At 37.0% G+C, this 27,384-nt stretch overlaps 1 protein-coding gene across 1 annotated transcript in view; it reads right to left on the bottom strand.

Annotated features, from left to right (window-relative positions):
* GARS1 (glycyl-tRNA synthetase 1) overlaps window positions 1-27,384 on the bottom strand; it is a 45,838-nt gene that overhangs the window by 7,297 nt on the left and 11,157 nt on the right. The window contains exons 2-13 of the mRNA XM_027573507.2: window positions 25,775-25,876; window positions 24,950-25,052; window positions 23,785-23,926; window positions 22,275-22,363; window positions 21,390-21,466; window positions 17,715-17,860; window positions 15,413-15,562; window positions 11,062-11,224; window positions 9,576-9,740; window positions 5,729-5,836; window positions 4,752-4,897; window positions 471-556 (exon numbers count right to left, since the gene is read on the bottom strand). Of these exons, the coding sequence (XP_027429308.1) occupies window positions 471-556; window positions 4,752-4,897; window positions 5,729-5,836; window positions 9,576-9,740; window positions 11,062-11,224; window positions 15,413-15,562; window positions 17,715-17,860; window positions 21,390-21,466; window positions 22,275-22,363; window positions 23,785-23,926; window positions 24,950-25,052; window positions 25,775-25,876 (1,477 nt within the window). The remainder of the gene's footprint in view (window positions 1-470; window positions 557-4,751; window positions 4,898-5,728; window positions 5,837-9,575; window positions 9,741-11,061; window positions 11,225-15,412; window positions 15,563-17,714; window positions 17,861-21,389; window positions 21,467-22,274; window positions 22,364-23,784; window positions 23,927-24,949; window positions 25,053-25,774; window positions 25,877-27,384) is intronic.

The following is a 27,384-nucleotide window of genomic DNA, read 5'->3' as shown; positions in this document are numbered from 1 at the left end:
CTTGCTCTCTCTCATTCTCTCTCTCTCAAATAAATAAATAAAAATCTTAAAAAAAAAAAAGCATGAAAGATCACTGATCAAAATGACTTTTTAAAAGGTTTATTTGTCACAAAAGAGTGAAGGGGTGAGTTCTCACCTTTACTTAAAAAAACAAAAGGACATTTCCTTAAAATGGGAAAAAACAAAAAGATGTTTTTAATCAAAGAGATATTCTTCACATGCACCTCAGTTCATAGGAAATACAAAGGGGGCATTATAAACTATTTTTTAGTATTAATGTAATTAAAAGTTTTTTTTAAAAAAGGCAAAAGATAATGCCTTAAATATATTCATCAAATTTAGGGTTATGGCCTTAAGCATTTATTTTTCTTCTCCAAATTTTCTATAAAATGGTTATGTCATAAAACTTAAAAAACTTTAAGGAATAATGATTTTTTGTGTTTGTTTCTTAATTATTTTTACAAACTTACCATGTAGTGTTTTCTGGAATCTCTTCACGTTGACCATGTCTTTTGTTAACTGAAATGTTTTCCCCTCAGTTTCAATAGTGAATTCCCTACAAAGAAAACACACCACATATTAGTGCAAACATGCATTCCTATCTCTTAATTTAAAGGTGTTTTACCAATTGCTAAACTCTTTTAAGTGTAATACAGGTTGGTCAATTCTCCAGATAAAACAGCTGAAGTCAAATTTAAATTATTTCATAAGGAACACCAAATTAAGTATTATTTTAATAATGGCACCAAAGAGTATTCTGGGATGCACCCAAAAACGTGGCTAGTCTTATAAAATTCCACAAGTGACTCAATTAATAATTCCTTTGGTTTTGAGATGAAAATAAAGCCAAAACCATTTTTAAAAAATTCAATAAATTTGTCCGAAATAGGCCTGCTGGCAAAAAGACCACTGTTCTCATTATTGTCCCCAGAAATGTAAAACTGACCAGCTTGTCATCTTATAGAAGGTAATTTTAAAACCCCCACACTAATTCCAAAATAAACTTTGACACTTATGTTGAAGATCAGCTTAAAGAAGTTTAATGATTCTGTTCAATATGTCAATATAAAACACTGTCCCTCCAAAAATCAGTGACTGCGTTAGGTTCATATCCTGAGATATGCCCATTCCACTACTGGTCATAAGAATTCGCCTTTATCAAGTAGGGGCTGTTTTGGCTCACAAGCAGCTCAGTGCCAGGAAGAGAGCCCTCGTGTGGTTGTCTTTAAGCTGTGTGGTTGGCACACTTGACACTGCATTTTGCTAGTTTCTAGCACTGATAATCTCATGCATCATGAGTGGTTTTCACTCCCTCCATTTTTACTATTCTGTCTGAAGTTTGTAAGTGCATTAAAATTCCATTACATAAGCATTATCATATATATTCTGTGAGTACAGTCTAAGTGTAAAGTAGGTAACGGTCATAAAAAAAAAACTGAAATTAGCAAGAAGCCATTATTTGAGAATAATTAATAAAGGAAACTGTCATGTTTATGACAGATAATGGTATCTAACTAGTGCTCTAACTTGTCCATTTTAATGACATTTGATGTTGTTTTAACATAAATAGATGTTAATTCTGGGAGACCAGAATGCTTTAAAATTTTCCTACTGAAATGGACAATCATTACCTTCAACTTGTTACAAGGGTTCAGCTTATAAAACTTCTCGACAATGTTCTCAGGCAACCATCACCCCAAGGCTCCATTTCAATCTCCTCCACTCCCAGTCAACTAATGATGTGCTTTCTACCACTATAAACTCGATTCATCTTTCCTAGTTTTACATATAATCTGTTGTGTCAGACTTCTTTCACTTTGCCTATTGTCTAGGGCCAGATATTAATTATTTCACGGTTTGCAGGCCATATGCAGTCTCTCGTATTTTCTGCTTTATTATTTTTTAGTCTCTTGTATTCTCTGCTTTATTGTTTTTTTACTTTTATTTTTTTAAAGATTTTATTGGAGAGAGAGAGGGGAGAGAGAGAGAGAGCATGAGCAGGGGTAAGTGGCAGAGGGAGAGGGAGAAGCAGACCCCCTGCTGAGCAGGCCCCAGGATCATGATCTGAGCCAAAAGCAGATGCTTAACTGACTGAGCCACCCAGGAGCCCCTTCTTTGCTTTTTTAAACAACACTTAGAAAATAATGCAAAACTCAGTTGGAGGGCTGCACAAAAAAAACAATATAAAAGATTTTACAAGTTCACTTAAAAAACTGTACTCTTCAGTTATTAGGTATTCTATAAATGGCAATTAAGTTGATTAATAATGTTTATATCTTCAAACTCCTGTTTTTGTTTTGTCTCCTCACTCTACCAATTACTGACAGAAGGGTGTAGAAATCTGACTGTAATTGTGGATTTGTCTATTTTTCCTTTCAGTTCCGTCAAGTTTGCTTTATATATTTTGAGGTTGTTTTCAGTTGCATACAGTTAGAATATGCCTTCTTGATGACCTGATTCCTTTAACATTATGAAATGTAACTCTGTCTCTGGCAATTTCCTGTGTTCTGAAGTTGACTTTATCTGATATTAATAGAGCCACTCCTAACTTAATGATTAATATTTGTATGGGAAACATTTTTTGATTCTATTATGTTTAAGCCTATTTGTGTATTACAATTACAGCAAGTTTCCTGTAAACAGCATTTAATTGGGTCTTGATTTTTTTAACTAGTCTGACAATCGATGGCTATTAATTCAAGTGTTTAGATAATTACATTTAATATAATTATTGATACTGCTGACTTTAAATCTAACACCTCAAGAGTTACTTTCTATTTGTCTCATCTTTTCTTTGTTCATTTTTCCCCTTCTCCTGCTTTCTTCTGGAGTATTTTTTATTATTCTATTTTTTTAATTTTTTTATTATGTTATGTTAATCACCATACATTACATCATTAGTTTTTGATGTAGTATTCCATGATTCACTGTTTGTGCATAACACCCAGTGCTCCATGCAGAACATGCCCTCTTTAATACCCATCACCAGGCTAACCCATCCCCCCACCCCCCTCCCCTCTAGAACCCTCAGTTTGTTTTTCAGAGTCCATCGTCTCTCATGGTTGGTCTCCCCCTCCGACTTACTCCCCTTCATTCTTCCCCTCCTGCTATTTATTATTCTATTTTATCTCCCTTACTGGTTTATTATTTAGTTTTTGTGTGTTTTTTCCAGGTAATTGCTCTAGAGTTAACTATATGTACTTTTTCAAACTTATCAGAGTCTACCCTCAAAGAGTATTATGCCATTTCACATGTAATGTGTGCACCTTACAACAGTATATTCCCAATTCTTTGCTCTCATCCTTTGAGTTGCAGATGGCATATATTTTACTTCTATGTTATAAATTCCACAATATATTGTTACTGTTTTTGCTTTATTAAGATTTTATTAATTTGAGAGAGAGCGAGCACAAGCGGGGGGAGGGACAGGAGAGGGAGAAGCAGGCTCCCCACGGAGCAGGGAGCCCGATGCGGGACTCGATCCCAGGACCCCGGGATCATGACCTGAGCCGAAGACAGATGCCTAACCAACTGAGCCACCCAGGCGCCCCTGTCTTTGCTCCTTCTAACGTAATGAGTCTTTGTTCCCCTGGCTACTTTAAAGACTTTTCTCTTCATTTTTGGTTTTCAGCAATTTGATTCTAATGTACCTTCATGTGGTTTTCTTTGTATTTATTCTGCTTGAGGTTGAACTTCTTGAATCTGGGTTTACAGTTTGCATCAAACTTGGAAAATTTTGACCTATCCTATGTATCTTCAGGTATTTTCTCCATACACCCTCTCTGTGACTCCTGATTACACATATGTTAGATTGCCTCATATTGATCCAAAGGACATTTTTTCCCCAGTCTCTTTTTTTCTATGCTTCCCTTTGGATAGTTTCTATTGCTATGTCTTCAAATTCAATGATCTTCCTTCTGCCATGTTTAATCTACTATTAATCCCAGTTGGTGAATTCTCATTTGCAACACTGCCTCTAAGTGTCTGCTGGTTCTTTTTTTAATATATATTTCCATTTCTCACCTCATATGTTCATGTTTTCCCTTATATCCTTGACCATATGAAGTACATTTATTACTGTTTTAACATCCTTATGTGTTTATTCCATCATGTTTGTCACTGCTAGGTGTTTCTTTTGACTGACCTCCTCAATACGGGTCACGTTTTCATGCTTCTTCATATGTTTAGAACTTTTTTTTTAAGCAGACTCCACGCCCAGCATGGAATCCAAAGTGGGGCTTGAACTCATAACTCTTGAGATCATGACCTGTGCTGAGATCAAGAGTCAGACACCTAACTGACTGAGCCACCCAGGCGCCCCTATTTATGTTTTTTATTGTTTGTCAGACATAGTAAATTTTACATTGTTTAGTACTGGATTTTGTCATATTTCTTTATAGATCTGTCTCTATTATCTTTATATTTATGCTTAAAACAATTACAGAGACCACTCCAAAGCTCAAAAAAAAAAAAAAATAGAAATGAATGAGAGAATGTCATTTCTAATTATTCCTCAGTCACTTCCTTAGACAAAACTCCTCCTCTAGGAAAGTTACTGGGGAAAAAAAAAGATCATTTCAAATCTATTTCCAGGCTATAATGCCAGAATCTCAGCAAACACAGTTCTTTAAACATAGAGATAATACTTACCTGCAAAAAATGTCTCAAGAAACTGATCTTACCCTTTCAGAATCTGCAGAGAGGACATATCTAAGTGGAGCCCATATAAAAGTACACATCATAAATCTTACCCTTTTTCATTCAGTAGTTTCTCCATTTCTGTAATGTAACACTCATCACAAACAGCCAGGTACTCCAGCACCAGCTTTGCATCCTTCTTATATGCCTTACCAATTGCTCCCTTATTGGGTTCAAACTGAACAACACTGACTGTTTTGTATGAAGTAGTCAAGGAACCAAAAAACACAGAGAACTGCCATAGTATTTCGGAAAACGATCTTGAGATTCATCATCAAATTAAAACAATGACTAGTTCTCCACTGGCATCCTAGATCCTGTTTATACTGACTTCAAGTGTAAGATGAAATAACTACCCACAAAATCATTAGACAAACCTCACCGAAAATAAGTAAACACTGTCAACAGAGACTTCTACAAAGTTACAATGAGATAAAAGGGATATTATTCTAATCAGCAACATAACCTGATACACAGCATAATTACCTCTACTTACCATTTACTGATTTCTGAAATGTCCCAAACACAACAGGATCTACTTTCTGTCACTGGCCTAGCCCTAAGATGAGTTCACGACCTCACTGCCTGCTAAAGAATGGAAATTTCTTTGCTGATTTACAGATTAAGTGAGCTAAATTATTATTTCATCTACCATAAAATGGCATTGAACTTTTCATAGAGAAAGTATTCACCAGGTGCCCTTTATTTAAAGAGCACGTAGGTAGGTGCAGGTGTGGAGAAATGTATTGTGGAAATAGCTGAGAATAACTGGCCAACACTCGGAAAGACATTCAGAGCACTTTTCTGAATATGCTTCTTTTAAAGACCAAACAATGGGTGGGTATATCAGATTACAAAAAAAGAGACTAGGAAAGGAGCAATGAGATGGGTAGAATAATAGGTTTAAATAAGTGTTACCACAATATCCAAAACATCTCAGTTTATCCATAGAATGTGTAGACTTGGATTTATCCATTTTCAAGATGTTTACACTTTAGACCTGCGTTGCTGAAGTGACCAGAAAGGATATGGGCTCTTTCAGAAGTTTCTCAGCTACAAGTGGGACTTTGGTGGCTCGAGCATGACAAGAAAGGTCGTAACAGGAACGATCAGCACATCCGACAATCTCAATCCAGCCCTAAGAAGACATAATAGATAAAAACACTTATTGCACTGGGTTCATTCACAGATGCATGCAGATTGTTAAGTAATTTTCACATACCCAAAGATAATTTATTATAGCATCTCCACTCAACTTTTATAAATGTTTGAAATGGGAATAGTTCTATACATCAGGCAGATAACAAACCTATAAAATATAATTCACACATGTACACAAAGTTGTCTTATTTTCTGGGGAGATTTATTTTACCATATTGTGAATGTGGGGTAAACTAATATAGTATAGGATTTAATTATGGAAATAAAATGTGAACCTAGACAAAATCAGTAAATGTGTTTCAAATTTGAGGCCAGGATTCAAAATCAATCTAGCAGAAACCACTACTCTCTTTGGATGAAGTGTCTATTGATCTCACAAACTGGCATCAAATGGCTGTGCTAAACACACACCTCAGCTGACCACGAACGTGGGCATTTGTGTTCAGTTCAGTTTCTTACACAACAGAAGAGATCTCAATAAAGAGCAGGTAACATTTAAGTCACAGAATAAAACTTAACAGCAACACCACCACATAGATGTTAAAGGCTTATTTTAGTAGATATCTAGTTAGTCCTCATGAATATTTATATTTTGCCTTTGATCTAAAGAGTATGAAAAATTGCAACTGTCACAACTACTAAGCTTTCCAAGCACATTACCACATGGGATGCATGAACTAAAGAGGGCAAATATAAACCTCACAAGCTCAGAAACCCCAACACATAACAACAAAACAGAAATTAAAAGAATGAAACCGAAAATCATGTCATTTGATCATCTGACATGCACTGAAGATGTCAACGTATTTATGTACTAAAAGGTAAAATTACAAAACACGTCCAAGAACGGCAAGTAACAACCCTGGGATAGTGGTTAACTCTGAGGAAGAAAAGAAGGGTGAAGCATTAGCCGTCTCAGTGACTTTTTTCATTAAAAAAATAAAATATGAAGCACACAAAAAGGAAGTGTTCGTCTTTTCTTGAATGCAGGGACTGTCTAATTTCTATTTATCAGACTGTTCTACTGATGGAGTGCTTCAGATAGGGGAGGGAAGCTCTTTACCTGTTTTATTTCCCTGATTTAAGTGAGTGAGAAACAAGTCTCCTTTGTTCTCTTAGGCTGCAAAGGAACAACTTTGATAAGGTTTTGGCATTTCCTTTGCTTTATAAAACATGCTCAGCAAACGGCACCAGTTGTCTACAGTTTGGTAAACTGTTAACAATTACGACATTTTATAAAGCAACTAGTTTAACAAAATCACTAATGTGAGGACTTAAAACAATAAAAAGTCTTTAAAGGAGTTCTTCCCACTCCTTGAAAGTTCCTGTTACTTTCGAGCTTCTGGTTTTGTTTAGTTTCCCAATGACCTTATGTAAAATGTTGTAGCCTAATCTCAATGCTGGGCCCACAACTTCCTTTTTTCAATTTTATTCTTTAATTAAAAAAAAAAAAATGTAGGTACAACTGACATGAAACATTATGTTAGTTTCAGGTATGCAATATAATGATTCAGTATTTGTAGATAATGCAAAATGAGCACCATATAAGTCCAGTTAACATCCAGCACCACACCTGGTTCCAGAACTTAAAGGACCTACTCTCTTAGCAGCTTTCAAATACACAATACAGCATTATTAACTATCGTCACCATGATGTTCATCACATCTGCAAGACTGAGGCCCACATTTTCTGATTCTCAGTACTTGATGATTTAGCCACAGCTCACAGTGGCACTCAGAAAAGCATGAGCAGGAATGCTGCGGGGTCTGTTAAAGCAAAGTAGCACAATGGTTAAGAGCACGGGCCTGGAGTGAGACAGCCCTGGTTCATTCCCCAGTTCTACCACTCACTGTGAGACTCAAGCAAATTGCTTAACTTCTCAGCACTTCGGTCTCCTCAGAAATAGGACCTATGATGAGGATTACACAAGATACTACATATGAAGCATTTAGAATGGAAAGCACAGTCCTTACCAAATATACATGTTGAATGAACAAACAAATGAAAGAAATAAAATGTAATCCAGGCCACACTCAGAATCTCAAGTGAGGCAGCAAGAATCCGTGTCTGCTTTAACAAAATTAGTCAGAGCAAACTAAGAAAGGGAACTGGTATGGAACAAAGAGAAAAGAAATAATCTTTTCTCACACAACATAGAAAATATTTTATTGGTTTGATGTGCAAATACGAAGAAATTCCAGAAAACTTAAAACATGTAAAGAAATTAATATTCATCTATAATCCAAAAATAATGACTGCTATCATTTTGGCCTACACCAAGCAAGTCTGTGAGGAAAATAAAGTAACAAGAAAAACCTAACAGATTATAGAAATTCTTTCCTAAATCCACAGAAGAAAAAGAATATATTTAAAACAACATCAATAACAGCCACTACAGCTATCTGCATACCGTTATGCATATATACATGCATATACGTTTGTAATGTATGTAAAGCCACCTAGAACAGTGGCTAAAAAATCCATGGGGCTAAGAATGGTTTTTATATTTTTAAAGGGTTGTAAAAAAAGAAAGAAAGAAAGAAACAACAAAGAAGCAACAAAAATCTGCAAAGCCCAAAGTATTTTTACTACATTTACTATAGAAAACATGTGCTGATCCCTGATGCAGAAGAGATGTGAACAACTTTTGGGGAGATGTATACAAATGGAAGTTTCACTTTCTACATAATATTCTTCAGAATTACTTTTTGCTTTTCATTTTACAAAAATGAGTCATTTTCATTTCTAATTTTTAAAAATGAATCTATTAAAAGAAAGTCATTTTGGATAAGTAAAGAGTGAAACTAAGGGCACATGGGAACGAATGACTGTCAAAAGTCACCGAAGAGCCTCTCTAGCACCAAATAAGGGAAATGCCAGGAGGCTCTCAGGCCCCTTGTTCTGGATGCCACCTTGTTCCCACTGCTACCAGGGCAGAAAGCATCTTCTATATCCAAATGTCTTTTTTTAACTTTTTTTTAAAGGTCTGTTTATTTTTAGTAATCTCTACACCCACTATGGGGCTCAAACTCACAACCCTGAGATCAAGAGTCGCATGCTCTTCTGACTGAGCCAACCAGCCAGCCCTCCTATACCCAAATGTCTGTCAATCCTAAGCTCCAGTATGAATGTTCATGTTTGGGAGGTGGGGGTGGTAAGGTACAGTGAAATCGGTAGCCAGGAGGTCTTCCCTGAATTATTGTTAAAACACAGAATTTGAGAAAAGGTAGTTCCTAAACAAGAGATCATAACTACTAGTCTACCACCAAAACCTAACAAATAGCTCTCTAAACAAAGAGCACCATATCTTTCTTTACTCAGCCCTGCCACCATTTCCAACATTTGCTAGGGTCCTTGTCAGGAAGGAGGCCACCCCAACTTAGCTGCACCCACGGATATTAGCCATGACACTGCCCAGCCCAGGAATGTACACACCAGCACTGCCCCATCACTGACCTTCCCTCTCTGTCTCTCTTACTCTCGGTCTCTATAAAAGCCATCTAAGTCTACAAAGGGCTATTGAGACACAAGAGTAACCCGTAACCCCTTCCTTGTAAGAGGGCGGGGGACAACTGCTTTTTCCATTTTGCTTTGGAAAAGACCTCTTTTCTCTTTGTTGCTCTCTGACATACAGCACACAAAAAGCAATTTTGATATCCATGCTCCTAAGTTAACAGTGAAGATCACATGCTAACAAGCCTTCCATTCTCCTTACATAGGATGTTTTAGATTCGGCATCCCAACAGTCACAGGCGTAGTGGGCCATCTCGTTCTCCATATGCTGGCGGAAGCGGAGTTTATCTGGAGATACTCCAACCTTCGTGAGATAGAGGTAGATGCGGCCAATGAAGTAGCCTAATACTGAGTTGTTAATCACACCCTAAAAATCAATGAGTAAACCAGTTAGTAAATAAATAAGCAAGCAAATATGCAAACAAGCACAGAAGGAAAAAATACACATTCTTTCGAAGGCCAATGTACCATTTTTGATTTATTCACATTCTACTGAAAAATATTTGAAACACAAGGTAAGCTAATTTATCCAGCTTTCAGAACAATCTCAAATACCCAGAATGTGACTGTGGCTATTTTTAAATGGGTTAATGTCAAGTTAACAAGCTCATAATAACAGTCATTGAAAATCTTTCTGCCATACTCACTGGGTCGGCAAAACTTCAGCCCAATACCTCATACCTTCTAAATCTACAGTACTAAAAATGCCATTCATAATAATGACCCTACAGAGGGGCAGATATATTTCTTCTGAATTAACAAAAGTAGTAAGACATGTGGAAGGGGATTTTAATGTATCCTTACCCACTGAAGTTTCTGTACCCCATATTGTGTATGTCATCTTCTGATTCCAGTACCAGAAGGATCTTAGAAATCATCTAGCCCCCAGTTGGTTAAACCGCTGCCTTCAGCTCAGGCCAAGATCCCAGGGTCCTGGGATCGAGCCCCACATCGGGCTCCCTGCTCATGCAGGAAGTCTGCTTCTCCCTCTGCCTGCCGCTCCCCCTGCTTGTGCTCTCTCCCTCTCTCCCTCTCTCTCTCACTCTCTCTGTGTGTCAAATAAATAATAAAATCTTTAAAAAAAAAAAAAAAGAAATCATCTAGCCCCATCTCCTACCCACTGTAGGGCTCTTCTCTGCAAAATGGCTGGCAAATTACCACCCAGCCTCCACTGGAATATGCTCAGGGACAGGAAGTTCATTGTTCCCTGGGGCGATTCATTCCATTATCAGGCAGCAGCGACTATTAGAAAGTTTTCATGCACTTACTTCTCTAGACAAATGATTAGAGAAATACTATCCTATGCAAGACTTTATCCCAACTGCTATGGGTAATACATAAAAGATTAAAATCCAGAGGACTCGCTTTTTGTGAGTCAAAATGTCTCCCCAAAAGGAGTACATATTGATAAGAGTTGGACTGATAGGCCACAGTTCAAAGATCTTTTTTCCAAGTGCTCTGCTAAATATCTTATTCATGTTGGCCCCCTGGCCTACAAATGGGCATGTTCACGTACTTTCCTCCCACTATAATAACAGTGTAGGATAAATACTATATAAAAACAAATACTATAGAAAAAATAAAATGACTGCTAAAACAAATATTTTGTTTTCTAGGACACAGAATTTGCTAAGTGCTGCAGACCCTAAATCGCAATAACCTAAATGAAATTACCTATGGCATCTCACCTGTTCAACAGCATCTCCTAGGCGCATTTTTCGAGCAGACTGTCCGCTGACCTGGGCTTTTGCTGAATACAAATAAAGGTGGAGGTCTGCCACATTCTGAAACTTGGGATGGTCCTTCTCACTGGGATCTACAAAGTGCTCAATTTCTGCCATTGTGAATTCTCTGAAAGCAAAAATATAAGGGATAAAAGTTGCATGCTTTACTATAAAAAATAAACAAGGCCCTTATTTTCAACTTTACAATGATATAGGCCCCCATACTACAGGAATCTCTTATCACTAAACCAGAAAATTGTTCCTAAGGGAATGGCAAAAAAAAAAAAGAAAGAAAAGAAAAAGAAGAAAAGTTGGATTAAATTTGTCTGGGTGGCTATTTTTTTTAAACATGTTAATGAAAACTTTACAACGCACTTGAATAGTATTTTAAATAAATACAATCAAACTTTCCTCAAATATTAACTTTTTTTTTTAAGATTTTATTTACTTATTTGACAGAGAGAGAGACACAGCGAGAGCAGAGCACAAGCAGGGGGAGTGGGAGAGGGAGAAGCAGGCTTCCCGCGGAGCAGGGAGCCCGATGTGGGGCTCGATCCCAGGACCCTGGGATCATAACCTGAGCCAAAGGCAGACACTTAACGACTGAGCCCCCCCCAGGGGCCCTCAAATATTAACTTCTGTCCGATGACAAAAATTCTTTGCTTGCCCAAATTTTAGTCAGTCCCCTGAAACTCCTCCTAGGCCCATCTGTATACTTCTTGGTAAAATCCAGTTTTAGCAAGAACCCTGATTAAGTCAGTTTAACCAGAATCACCCTACCCCACCTCTTGCCATGTGATCACCTCTGATATCTTTTTTGGGTTTGTCATCCTCCACCATCCCCCAGGTGGTATTTGATCACCCTGGCTTGTCTCCAGCAACATCCCCTCAGGTTAGTTTAGCCAAAATCCCCCTTGCCTTGCCCCTGATGGTCCCTTTAAGTAGTTTTCTAGCCACTGACCCCGCTTCACCCCATGCCTTGGCTAAAAATCCTTTCCTGCCTGTGCTATATTCAAAATTGAGCCCGGTTCCATACTGAGATCTCTTTTCCCCCACTGCCTACTGCAATAGTCTTTTTTTTTTTTAAGATTTTTTTTTTTATTTTTTTTATTTGACAGAGAGAGACACAGCGAGAGAGGGAACACAAGCAGGGGGAGTGGGAGAGGGAGAAGCAGGCTTCCCGCCCAGCAGGAAGCCCAATGTGGGGCTCGATCCCAGGACCCTGGGACCATGACCTGAGCCAAAGGCAGACGCTTAACAACTGAGCCACCCAGGCACCCTCCCCTACTGCAATAGTCTTGAATGAAATCTGTTTCTACCACCTTAACTACCATCCATCTGTTTTTCCTTCCATACTAGCCACAACAACAAAAGATTATTACTTTCAATGGAAAATAATTTTTAAAGAACAGATAGTTTTTAATATTAGGAAAACTTAAGCAAATGTCAGACACTAAAAAGAAATGAGATACTGAATAGTGACTTCCAAATAAAATGATTTTCCTTATAGCACTAGCAAGTCTTTATAAATATATACTAAATGAAATTCCCGATATTTCCTTTTCCAAGAATGGGAAATTAAAAGTGAAGTGAAATTGTTCTTTAGCTTTTATAGTAGTTTGGTTTCTTCCTTTTTATTGCTCTGAACAAGTAAATGACTGATAACGGCACCATACAGCTGGCTTCTTTAGAGTAACAGCTTCTTTTTTTTTTTTAAGATTTTATTTATTTATTCATGAGAGACAGAGAGAGAGAGGCAGAGGGAGAAGAAGGCTCCCCGCGGAACAGGGAGCCCGATGCAGGACTCGATCCCAGAACCCTGGGATCATGACCCAAGCCGAAGGCAGACACTTAACCGACTGAGCCACCCAGGCGTCCCAGAGTAACAGCTTCTTGAATAAAGTGTTATTCATGGCAGAGGACGTAAGACATGAACTGAACAGGCTAGCATCAAGCTAACTGCATAATAATGAAATAAATATGCATATAGTAATAGTTTCCCAAAGAGATTTCTCTGAATGGCAATTAAGTAGCTATTGGGGGAAAAGTGTTTTAAGTTAACTTTATGAGTCAAAATCAAATCTCTCTCCTTTAAACACACTCCCCCACATACATTTACTAGTGCACTTTCATGATTACCTCAGATTTTTTAAAAACAATGAAAAATTATTTAAATGAGACCTAAAAATACATGAAATGCATGGCAAAAGAGCTCTAATTTTTAAACTTTATTTTTTAATAGTATTTCTTACTTGGTCCTATAGCACCTATATCTTGTCTTTCAACCACTATCAAATGTCTTCTGTGTGCACAGAAATAGGACAGAGACAAAGAAGCACAATGTCTGTCCTCGCATATCTTATGGTGTGGTGGATAGCAAGAGAACATCTAAAATGCAAAGCATATCAAAATAAGGGCCCTGCCTAGAATCCCAAAATAATCTGCTGCCAAAGCCTTTCCATCTGTTCTGTCAAATAATCCCAGCTCACAGACAGGAGATGGAAATCAACTCTTAACAGTGATTCTACCAGTGGTCTCTTGTCTTTGAGTTCAGACACTGTACCTGAACCATGGAGAACTACAATACATGTAGTCTAGAAGACAGAACCAGCCAATCAAAATAAAAACAAACTTTTAAAAATTACATATGAACAGTCTAATACTCCCAACCTAAATAAAATAAATCACAGCCATGCAAAGACTAATCACCTGATAACTCTATAAATCACAACACTAAACAAATCCTAGCCCTATCCATGGAACAAAAACCATGGGGATACTGGCTCATGGAAGAATGAATGGACTTCTAGTCAGGATCTTAGAGATGCACGTAACAAAAACCAGCCAGAATCCAGACAGGATGCTTTAAAGTGGAAAATGACCAAAATAAAAAATGTCCAGGGAAGCCCCACGGACCTTTTACCAGTTAACTCGTAGGATCACTCCTTAGTTCTGAGTTGCTTTTTTGACTTACCACTTTCTATTCCACAAACCCCAGGTTTTGCCTTACTTCGTGGTCCTTTTATAACTTCTAAGAGCTACTCTATGTTATATAAATCCTCTCCAAAACAAAGTCAGTCTTACCAGGCTTTCTCAGTATTTTGAAAGCATGCTTGAAGACACTACTGGAACAGATGGTAAGCCAAAAAACAAAAGGAAAGAGACAGAAAAACCCAGACAACAGGAAGTAAAACAGACTCAAGCCTGACAAGTTTTTCCATTGTTATTATAGCTGGTTAAAGTTCTGACCACCTCTTCTTTCCACACAGAGGCCCAAGGGAATCCCTCCCACCCCATTTCTCTAAGTTCTGCAAGCCCCTTCCTCTGTGTAGTTCCCCCTTTCTTGACCAGAAGGCTGAACCAATCACAGGCCTGAAGGAACAGTTTGGTCAATACATAGGGGCATTTCCTCAGTGGGTGTCATGGAGACTAACAAGATTAGGCAGGTGCTTTGGGTGCTTTGATGTGGAGTCAGTGGCTGGGATATGCTATGACTGAAGTCTGTAATTATAGTGAGTAAGAAAAGAGAGATGGGTGGGGTGGTGGGGCTGTGGAAATCCTTCTGGAGTCTAAGATAGTTAAGTTTACCTACATATCTTATTTTTTATGTGGAATTTATTTCACCAAGAGATGATATCAGTAAGAAAATACAGAGAAATCACAAAAAGCTCAAGTCAAAAGCAGCTAAATCACAGTAAGTTTCTAAAGAAAACTGTAACTAAGTGCTAATAGGACCTCCCACACATTCCTGGATATATCTGGCAAAGGGAGGTTATTAGAATAGAGACAAGTGAGCAGACTAAAGTAGACAGAAGCAAGCCTGCTAGCTGGCCTGTCATATAGGCGCCTCAAATGTCTGGAGGAATGTCAACTGGTTACGGAAACACCCCATCCCAACTCCAGCACTGCTGTTTGCCCTGGACACCCAGCATGACGCTCCCCTACTAACTGTCACCCTGGCCCACCTCACCCTACACTTACACATATCACCACTGCCAGAAAATGCCTTGGTTTAGACAATCAAGATCCTACCATCCTCTAAACATATGACAAACAAGGGGGAAAGATCATTTTGGAGCAGGTGAGAAACGTGATCTATTCTTCACCTTCCTTCCTTCCTTTCCCTTCAAGTTCTCATTAGTTACAACTACCTGATGTCCCAGAGATTACAAACATAAAGCATCATCTTTTGGAAGACAAAAATAAAGACATGGTCATGTAAGAATGAAGCAGAATTGTCTCAACATAGCAAGGTTCCCTTTCCCATTCAAAGCCGAGTTCACAAATTTTACTGGAAGAATAATATGGGCAGTACCTGACTCTGATCAGTCCAGATCGAGGGGAGATCTCATTTCTAAAAGAATTTCCGATCTGGGCAGCAGCAAAAGGCAACTTTCCTTGGTTGAATTCCAAAAGTCTCTTGAAATTCAGGAAAATCCCCTGTGCGGTTTCTGGTCTCAAGTACCTATAAATTTAAATAAATCAGTCTGTTAGGAGGAAAGAAATTAAGTTTTCCAAAAATCTGAAACCCTAGATATAAATCCTAAAAGTCTGAAATATACTATTTTCACACAAAGCAGTACATACATGCTCTAAAGCAAAGGAGTAGGAGGAGTAGACATTTTCCTTGGTACCAAACATTCTCAAGCAAGTGCTAGAGAACATATCAAGCAACTGGTATGGCAACACTACTATTAGAAATGTCATTTTATTTCATCAGTCCAGTGAGTCAAATACCACCTCTCTCTTAATGTCCCTAAAACCTGATTAATCATTTAGCAAGGAGGCAGACAACAATTCAGATCCTTCTGGAAATAAGACCCTTCCTAATTATATGTCTATTAACCCACATATTAGAGTGTAACTGTGTGGCTACAAAGAAGCCAGTATGGGCTCACACTCAGCATTAGAGCTCACTCATCACAATCATCACACTAGGCTAGGCAAATTTCAAGGTTTTTCCTATCATTTTCTCCTTTGTGGTATTCTACATGTCCAGCCAGAGGCTTCTTCTCTTTTTCTCCATATTTTAAAGATACGGCCAAGCAAGTACACCATGATAGCCACTGTCCTCTTCTCAGTTTTACAGAAAATATTCTTTGCAAAACAACAACTAAGAAAGCTTTCCCAGCAGCTTACTTCAAAATAGATAGTTTATAATTAAAACAAAGAAAAAATAAAATACAATTGTACCCTCTTTTCACTCTAATACACCAACTCCTCATTCTGGTGGTCCTTTCCAGATTTCATCCAAAAGAAGTGTAACTACAGTTTCACACGCATTTTTTTAAAAAGTTGTAAGGCTTTTAAATTTCATTTATTTATTTATTTTTAAGTAGACTCTACACCCAACGTGGGGCTTAAACTCATGACCCCAAGATCAAGAGTCACGTGCTCCACTGACTGAGCCAGCCAGGCGCTCCTATGTGCATGATTTATAAGTAGGATGTGTAAAATTATGTATTCTTTATTTTTCCATTTTCTAAATAATCATAATAATTTCTCATATTTGACAGTTGCAGAGTATTCTAAAACAATCTATTATAATTTACTCATCTCAAATTTTTGGATAAATAGGTTATTTCCACTTTAAATTTATATGCTCTTGATAAATATAGCTTCCTCTCCTTTTGAATTATTCCCTCAGATAAATTCCCAGGAGTGGGATGACAGGTCAGAGGGTCTGGCCCATTTAATGACTCTCTGTATGTACTGCCAAAATGAAAGGCTTACCTTTGGCCTCTTTCCATAAAATATCCCAAGTCAACACAGTGTGTGACTAAAATAATTCTAGTCATACATTCTGTCACAATTCATTTTTACTATTCTTTAGTTTCTACTCAAGGAAACATGATCTATCTAGCTTCATCTTACAAAAGCCTACCCTCAATTACCCTACAATGAGACCATAAGAAAAATATCTGAAGTTATGAAGTAGAATACTTTGGCTAAGTTTGTTAACATTGAGAAGGAATCTGTAAATACAAATTCTAGTTCTGGATCATATTGTAAACTGTTCAGCTTTCTTTACTATGAAAACCACATCTTTTAAATAACAAGCTAAACCTATGTTGTTCAGTATGGTAGGTCAGTAGTCAAATGCCTAAATTTGAATTAAAATTAAATACATTTTAAAGTTCAGAAGCACTAACGCCATTTCAAGTGCTCAGCAGCCACATGTGCTTAGTGGCTACCATACTGGACAGCACAGACTACAGAACATTTATACCACTGCAGAAAGTTCTACTGGACAGTGTTGATCTAGACTGAATGGTTTCTAAGTCTCCTTCAGCAATAAGTTCAATGACTTTCAAAATCATTCTTCAACTATCTCTCCTGCCCTATACAGCTATCACCACAAGGTATGACGATCAGACTTCTGTTTATTTTGTGGCAAATAAAAAAGGGTAACATACACTAAAAAAAAAAAAATACATTCAGAAAGAATTAGAAGGAATAAATTTAAGAATATGTCTGTTATTATTTCTCCTTTAAATATTTATCTGTACTTTCTAGGTATCATTTTTCAAAAATTTTCCTTTATGCCTGATTTGATGTTTACTTTTTATTACAACAATTTCAGTAACTTCATTACATAAAGAATAAGTGATACATACCCAGGCATGTTTCCTCCAGGCCCAATGAAGGTCTTGAACATTAAGTTAAAAGATACTGGAGGGGAGAGATCATTTCCAGTAATGGGGGATTTTACATTATAGTTCACAAAAAGATCTCCAAGTTCCTGCTGTCCATAGTTATCAAGCTAAAGGATAAGTAAAGAAAATAATTAACATAAAAGACTGAGAAAAAAACAGGGCATAAAAGTATTATATATAAAAAAACCCATCCATCATTAAAAGTCACCCAAAATAAGAACATCAAAGTTACTCTAACCTTCAAAAACCCTAACTAAAATCATAACCAGTTCACTTTCTGTTTATCAATTTACCATTTACCATTCCAGAAAAATGGAGTATCTTTCTGGGACTGACCTAAAACTCATACATTCACCATTTCACAAGGAAACATAAAGAAAAATATCTCTGGTTCAACTATAATAGTTACTGATTGGCAAGAATCTGAAATCATATAAATAAGTTTTATTTTTTTAAGATTTTATTTGTCAGAGAGAGATACAGAGCACAAGCGGGGTGGGGGGAGCGCAGAAGGATAAGCAGATTCCCCGATGAACAGGGAGCCCGATGCGGAACTTGATCCCAGGACCCTGAGATCATGACCTGAGCCAAAGACAGACACTCAACCGACTGAGCCACCCAGGCGTCCCATAAATAAGTTTCCAAAGTTGCATTTTACCACTCTGCATATTTAAGAGTCAGGTACACTTCCCTGTCTATTAATTAAATGTGCATAAAACTTTTCTTTTCCACTAGATATTAAGGTCTTGAAGGTAGAAACTGTTTCTTATTCATGTCTGCGTGTTCCAGTGTATTGCACATTTTATACATTGATAACCAACATGAAACCCTCTAAAATGATGTAAGACCTCCAATTTGAAAACTTCAAATGACTATGACAAACCGTCTAATACGGAAGAATATTCAAAACTTAAAAAAAAAAAAACTCCTAATAGAAGCAAAATAATTACATACATCAACTCATGACCATAAGAACTGAGGCTCTGGAGTCAGCAAAACCTGGCTAAACCGCCCAATTCTACCACTTATAGCTTGTGTGACTCAAGAGTTAAGTTCTTATCTAACCTGAGCCTCAATCTGCTTGTCTGTGAAATAAGGAAGCAGCATCTACTCCACCCTGAAGGTTAACTATGTAAAGTACTTAGCACAGGGCTTGGTACACAGCACACACTACACCACTTACTAAGTGTCTTGCCAAAATATGTGATTGGCCCTCTAGGTCGGATTACCAAATTATCATATTGAAACAGAGGAACATGTGAAATATCACCAAAATAATGCAATCAGCCAAATCCAGGTAGTAGAAAGCACTAAGAAACAAATGTCTCAACTTTAATGAAAATACAAGGAAAATTAGAGATAAAGACCCTAAAGATTGAGACTTAAGAAATATATCAACCACTCACAAAGTATGGACTTTATCTGGATCCCAATTCAAACAAAAAAAACTTGTTAGCATTTAAGGCAATGTAATAAAATGATGTTTTAGATGTACTTCAAAATAATTCTGGAGAAGGCAGGAAAGGAGAGAATGGATTCAACAAAATGTGATAACACTGTAGCAGGTTCATGGGTATATAAGTATTTATTATACTATTTTCTATTTGCATATGTTTTGAATTCTTCATAACAAAAAATTAAAAAATGACTTAAAAACTGGTACATGCAGAGGTGGGTCAGCAAAAATGGACAAAGAAAAACAGTTCTGAGCTGCTGAATCCACATAACAGGAATAAAGCTCTGCCTACCACAGAGGGTGAATCAGTGCCTTTTAAAGAAACTACCATGCTAAAATAAAGCTGAAAAGGAGTCACAGGCACTATCAGGTAGAGAAAATGCTATTATTTGCTCAAGCAAACAGATGGGCCTTTGGCCATGAATCCACCAGGGCCATTTCTGAGTATTAGACCACAGTCCCCAACTTTTCACTGAAAGTTATATTGACAGCTTGTATGTATATCTGATATGGCAAATCAAAAAAACAGACTGCTTTCTGGGGTGCCTGGGTGATTCAGTTGGTTAAGCATCCAACTCTTGATTTCGGCTCAGGTCATGATCTTAGGGTCATGAGACAGAACCTTGTTTTGGGCTCCTGCATTGGGCTCCACGCTGGGAATGGAGCCTGCTTAAGATCCTCTTTCTCCCTCTCCCTCTTCCTCTGCCCCTCCCCTCACCAGCACGTGCATACATTTTCTCTAAAAAAAACCCAAAAAACAAAAAACAGACTCTCTTCTAAGACCGTGGATATGAGACAGAAAGTCAGGGTTCAAACTATAAATGACTTAATGAATCAACTAATTACTTCCTGCTCTGACAATTGACTCGGAAATGAATGAAACTGTTAAGATCAAACACACATACTTACAAAAGCTTAGTAAGTCTAACATTCTAAATGGGAAACAGTAACTAAAGGGTAATTAGAAGTGCTTTTCATTTCTTCTTTCTAATAAAGGTCATGCTTTTGGCAAAGAAAGGAAATGAGATATGAATTTTTGGCTATAACAATGTCAAAATCCAAGAATTGATTTATTAAATCATGAGCAACAATACTAAAGCAAAGAGCTTCAAGCAAAGGATAAAATACACCTCACAAGGACTAAAATAAATTCACAGATGAGTCAACAGCCAAATTAAGATTTTCTTTCAATTTAAATGAGGAAGGAGAAAATTTCTCAGCTACCTTAGAAAGCAAGATACCACAGGGAAAAATCAGCATTATTTTTAGAAAACAAGGCAGCAGTGGAAAAGTATCCAGTAAATTCTCATGAGAAAACACAAAGAGGTAGGGATTCCTACATTGAGCCTCACATATTTATATGCCAATATAAAGAAAATACGTATAAATACAGCACTGGTTTCTGTGTGTGTATGTACATTTTTGCCCAAGGAAGTAAATAAAATTTAAGAGGTGAGCCTTGGTGGACCTCATGATCAAATATGGTGTTGGAGAAATGTATTTTGTTTAAATGGATACATAAGGTGAGAAATCAGCAACATACATACATGGACATATGCGTATTCCCGGGGTAAAGAGGTACAGTTTTCGTAATATTTTTAAAGTGATCTGTGACCCAAAAAAGGGGTAAGAACTACTTCTGATATAGAAGGTATTCCTGCACTTGGTAAAAGTCAGAACAGATTATCTCTATGGTCTAAGTCTTCCTTAAACTCTGCCAACTTAAATAGAAATTGTAAAACTTTTAGTCTATAAGAAAAGCAGGGGCCTGTTCATCAGGTTCTAAGAGTAATAGCAAATAGTCAGGGATAGTGCAACCAGAAGCAGATCAAGTGGCTGATGAGACAGTGTTCATAAGGATATCTGCCCTAAAATCTCCACATCAAGACCGAACACTATTCATCATTAGTCACTCCTCTGGTTTTTGTTATTAAACCCAGAAAACTGGTTTCCAAAGAGAACAAATTTCATGCCTCTTTACACTGAATTGCTAGTTTGGGTTAAAATAAAGCCACAAAAGGTAGAGAGAGAAGAAAATAAAAATTCAAAGACAGACAGAAGGTAAACTCCACTTCCTTACAATCGTGGCCTGGGTCAGCACAATGTGGAATTCAACAGTCACCAAACACTGTAAGAAAGACAGCACCTACCTGAGTTGCTGTGATAACACCTCTACTTACCTGAGCCAAGACACTTTCCATCTCTGATTTCTTCTCAGCAGAACACTTCTTATCAGACATCAATTTCTGTAAATGAGCTACAAGAACAGTGTTGGTACATGTCAATTTCAATCAAGGGGTAAAAGGACAATACACTTTGAATTTCAGTGTTGGAGAGGTAAAAAAAAAAATGAATCCAAGGATAATGTTTTCACTTTATATAAATCCCACGGTTGATTTTACAGGGAGAATCACGATACTGTCTTGATTCCTTTGCTGACTCAGAATTTCTAATTATCATATATAACTTCTTTTTGTTAAATAAGGGACTCAAGTTGTATAGGCATACCTTGGAGATATTGTAGGTTTGGTTCCAAACCACCACAATATAGCAAATATTGCAATAAAGTGAGTCAAATAAATGTTCTGGTTTCCCAGTGCATATAAAAACTGTTTGCCCCATATTGTACTCCGTTAAATATGCAATAGCATTATATCTAAAAAAGTACACCTTAATTAAAATATATTTTATTGCTGAAAAATGCTAACCACCACCTGAGCTCTCAGGGAGTCCTAATTACTGATCACTATAACAAATAATAATGAAAAAGTCTGAAATATTGCGAGAATTACCAAAATGTGAGAGAGACAAAGTGAGCAAAAGCTGTTGGCAAAACAGCACTGATAGACTTGCTTGGCCCCGGGTTGCCAGTATCTGCACAGCATGGTAAGGTAGAGTGTAATTAATGAGGTCAGCCTATATGGTTAAGATCTGTGCTCTTTACTCTTTGTATGTTAGGCCCCAAAAAAATTTTAATAGAAAAAATATGAGAAAAGCTTAATCTAAACCCTCTGTTTTGATCAATTTTACTTGGAAGAATATTTATCCAAGATGAAAAACCATACCTTTTAATAGATGGTCAGCACGAAAACACTCTCCATTTTTTACATCTTTCACCATGAAGTCAGCAAATTTGTCTACGTGGCCAGAGGTCCTAAGTTAACAAATGCCAAGCCAATTTGTCATTTTCATACAAATTAATACATAAACTTTACGTTCTAAGATATCCCCCTTCTATATGTAGTATATCAAGCTTATATCTGTGTATCTGAAAGATGGAAGCTCCAATATATATAATGACGTATCCATGGTAGATAATGTAGGCCAGAGAAAATTCTTCCTCAAATCTATCTCCACCCTTTTCTCCGCGCTCTTCCTTCCCAAAGGAAAGAGACATCAACTGGATTATACTCTTTTACAAGTTGTCATAAAGTATGTGCTACCTGCAGAATCAATTAATCCATGCCTATCTCATTATTAATGATTTACGCAAAGGCCAAAACCAGGGGGACTTTGACTAGGCAAGAATTCATAACTCAGTATAGATCCTCAATCTTAAGAAAAGAGTTTTCTGCCACCAAAAACTGTATGGACACTGGTATTATCTCTTACGCAGTTCCTATTAGTAAAGCAAGTAGCTAAAGAATAGGTTGTCTTGATCTTTTAGATCCATCATCAGGAATTCATCTTGTTTTTATTGGGTGAAATTATTGAGAGCCCAAAGGATGCAAACAGTGAAAATGAGCTCTTTACCAGGCAACATTAAATGAAGTGATGAGATACAAAATGTAAGGATTCTTCTTTCTATATTCTAGCAATCCTGCCCTGCTTTCAACAATCTTAGTAGGAATAAAATAAATTTCTGCACTAACACTTCAACACGAATAGTAGTTATTTGATTTTAAATGTATACACACCTTTGCCCAGAACTTCTAAAAACTTAGAATAAGGAAATAATCATATATATACAAAATTTATCTATCAGGATGTTCAGTGGACTCAAAAATCAGGAGCAATTTATTTTTTTTTAAGATTTACTTATTAGAGAGAGAGTGCGCATGCATGGGGGCGGGGGGGGGAGTAAATCCTCACACAGACTCCCTGCTGAGCAGAGAGCCTGACTCAGGGCTCGATCCCAGGACCCTGAGATCAAGACCTGAACCGAAACCAAGAGTCAGGTGCTTAACCAACTAGGCCACCCAGGCGCCCCAGGAACAATTTAAATGCCTATGATATGGCACTAGCTAAATAAATTATGGTATATCCACAAGAGAGTACTATGCTGTCATTAAAAATGCTTTAGACGAATATTTAATGACATAAGTAAACGTTCACCTACATTACATGAAAAAAAGCAGTGTGCTGCTAACATTGATGTATGCACAAGGACTTACAGAGAAAGAAGACAGGATAAACACAACAATTTTGACATGGCTGTCTATGGACATTAGGTGTATATTTTGTCTTTCCTTATTTTCCACATTTTTACAATGAATATGGGTAGTTTTTACAATCAGGAGAAGTTACTTAAATATGCATATTAATGAATTTCAGCCCCCAAAGTAGAAATCTTACTTTAAAACTGGCTCAGGGGTGAGCATGGTACAATCAATCTCCAGGATCTGTTCCTCTTGGATAAAGTGCTGCCTCCAGGTCTGAATAATATTATTCTTCAAAGCACATCCAACTGGCCCAAAATCATACAGACCACTAACACCTATAAAATATTAACAAGGAAAACCTGTACTTTACCTTGTCACTCTGAGCAAATTAAAGCAAGAAGATGTATGAAACTGTAAGGCTTCACATATTCCCCAAAGAGGTATTAAAGTCAACAATTCAAACCCCTCAATACTGAAGGGGTTATTTCCAGCTAGCTAACAGAAGTAAAATTAAAAAGCTCTTACTCCATTTACTACTTCTATATTAAGAATTCCAAGTAGGATTAGCAAAAAACTAAAAGCAAAAGATGTTCCTCCACATATGAGAAACAATGAAAAACAGATTACACTTTTCTGCCATAGATCTAACTTGTTGCATCAGCTGATAACAATGATGAATTTTAGCACCCAATTCTCTAATTTATTCTTGGATATATAAACCACTATATTTAATCTTGAGTATATGACACACTATATTTAAACCTCAAGTGAAACATTTAGAGATCTGCTTAGCCAAACTCAAATCAAGTTTCAGGGACAAAGTACTAAAAGTCTAATACTGTTGGAATGATCTCCACCGACTATGAAAAATACCATTGTACACTTAATCAGTGAAATATATTTGCCTACATACCTTCACAAAGCATTTAGAAAGATGTAGAGATTTACCTACATACCTATGAAGAATGTTTTCTCCTGGCAGTTGCTATAAAGAAGAACCTAGGGACCCTGGCTTGTCACTGCCCTTGTGTGAAGGTGCACGATACAGTTGGCCAGTGTTACAATGGCCCTCAACTGCTCCAAAGAAGAGTGTGATAGGTACCTGGACATATTAAGTGCTTCATACCTGGGCCCCTAACAATTCCCTACTTCCAAATGGAAAAAAAGCAGTCTTCGAAAATAAGTAGGATGGAAAGGAATAAACAGATTTTACACCAAATGGCCAATTTTAAACAAACAAGAGCAAAATGTTCTCTGTTTTATGTGACCTGATACAGTTATCGATTGAAAAGCCATGTTTTTGATTTAAGAACAATAACAAAGCCACCAACATAATTGCGCTATCATTAATCCCCTACCTCCATAAATAGCAAAAGCTTGATCGTAGAAAAACCTCCTCTTCAGGGTATCTTCCATTTTTGCTCTGTCTACAATGTCGTCTTTGGGTTGTAATGCTAGCTCCTATAACGGATTTTCAAATAGAAAACGTTAGGGGTGAGATTAGGGGTGAGAGGAAATATGAATTTATATATGTGAGTTTGGTTTATTCCTCAGCAAAATTCAATACAAAATTTATCAGACAAGATTTTGATGCCTTTAAAAAAACAGAAACCTTAGGGTTTTTCCCCCCTTTCAGTTACAAAAAAGATCCCTTTAACTTAATTATTTAGGAAGACTAAGGTTACTTAGATGCAGATACTGATAAGCAATATCTGAATTTTTAGTGGATCACTGTAGTGAGACAGTGACTTAGAACTCCAAACTATTTCAGTTTGGTGATGAGAGATTTACTGTTTGAAAGATTTGGGAGCAGGTATCAGATGGATACAAAAAGAAAAAAAAGTTTGACACAAAACCATTATTTCCAGGGATAGAAGAATTTATAAAGAAGAGCAAGCACACACACACAAAAAAGCACAATGCCTTCCAGGGAAATTTGCAGAGTGTATTAAATCTAGGATTTAGGGGAGGGGTGGGTCAGAAGTCAGAGAGACTTCACAGACAAGGTGACATTTTGAGATGGAGTGTGAAAGCATGAGAAGTCGGCCAGGTAGCACATAAGAAGGCATGCTGGATAAATAGAGATAAGGCAAATGATACTGTTCAGAAACTTTTCTAGGTCTTTCCCACCCAAAGAGATTAAATAAAGATGACGTTCCTCTTTTAGGATTCCCAAGACTCACCTTTGCTTCCAGAACTCTCTTCCGGGCTTTGAGCTCAGCTACAGCTTTGTCTACATCTACTTGGGGTGCTTTATCTTCTTTCAGTTTTCGAACAAGATCTCCCTAGCCAACAAAGAGAGTTTATATTCAGGATTGGTTTCAGAAGTCAAGAAAAGTTATGAATGTGTTTTTAAGCATACCTTTAAAAAGTATCTGTGTAAGAATGAGGCCATTCAAATGTTTATTATGAGATGTCAGTATAAATAACTGAAGGTCTTTGCCCTCAGTATTTATAATCCAGCAAAATACACAAACAAGTATACAAATAACTACGTTCCAAGGGTCATTAGTACTACTGTGCTTTTTTTTTCCTTTTGGGAGAGGAGACAGGTGGAAAAGGAGAGGAAAGCATTGATAAAAACTGTGACAAAACTTGGAAGCAATCAAGATGTCCTTCAGTAGGTGAATGGATAGATAAACTGTGGTACATCTAGATGATGGAATATTATTCAGGACTGAAAAAGAAATGAGCTATCAAACCATGAAAAGACATGGAGGAATCTTAAATGCATATTGCTAAGTGAAAGAAGCCAATCTGAAAAGGCTAATTCTAAGCTATATGATACTCTGTAAAAGGAAAAGCTATCATATTATGTAAAAGGCAAAGAGTAAAAGGATTAGTGGTCTGCAAGAGTTAGAGGTGAGGGAAACATGACTAGGCAGGCACAGAGGATTTTTAGGGCAAACTATTTTTAGTAACAAACTATTCTGTATGATACTATATTTGGTGGTTACACACCATTATATTTTTGTCAAAACTCAGAGAATGTAAAACACCAAGAGTGAATCCTAATGTATGTAAAACTATGGACTTGGAGTGAAATGACATATCAACGGAGGTTCATCAATTGTAACAAATTGTAATAATTTGTAACAAATTCTGGGGCAAGAAGCTGATAGTGTGGGAGGCAGTATATATGTGGGATCAGGGAGTATATGGGAAATCTGTGTTCAATTTTGTTGTGAACCTAAATTTGCTCTAAAAAATAAAAGTCTGTATACATAAAAAAAGCAACATGAGGAATCTGGTGATTGAACTGTTGTTATTTTGATTATATCAATGTCAATATTGTGGCTGTGATATTGTACTGTTTTGTAAGATGTTACCACTGGGAGAAAGTGGGTTAGGGACACGAGTGATTTCTCTGTATTAGTTATTACTACAAGCCAATCTACAATTATCTCAAAATAAAAAGTTTAATTTTAAAAAGTAAAAAACAAAAAACAATAAACTGTGAAAGAACAAGGTTAGTACTGAGAACACAAAGAGCCAATGAATAAACCACCCTCCCCTTGAATCTCTCTCCTACTTAAAAAACAACCGTCCTGGTTTTCCACCTACTTTGACCATTTCTTCTTAGTCACAACTAACTCATATTCCTCTGCCCTTTTCTTAATTGTTACAATTTTTCCTTGATAATTTCTCTAGAATACCTTATTTACTTCTAACAACCTACCACCTGTACACTGATTCCCACACTTAGAGTAATGTGGTGGAGTAAGTAATCTGAAAAAGCGAACAAAACATTACCTATATGGTCTAAGAAACTTCAAGCTGAGAAATTAAAGTT

Source organism: Zalophus californianus, chromosome 12, assembly GCF_009762305.2.
Source record: "Zalophus californianus isolate mZalCal1 chromosome 12, mZalCal1.pri.v2, whole genome shotgun sequence".
Classification (NCBI taxonomy): domain Eukaryota; kingdom Metazoa; phylum Chordata; class Mammalia; order Carnivora; family Otariidae; genus Zalophus; species Zalophus californianus.
The sequence above is the reverse complement of the archived record's forward strand: the minus strand, read 5'-3'. Positions and strand labels throughout refer to the sequence as shown.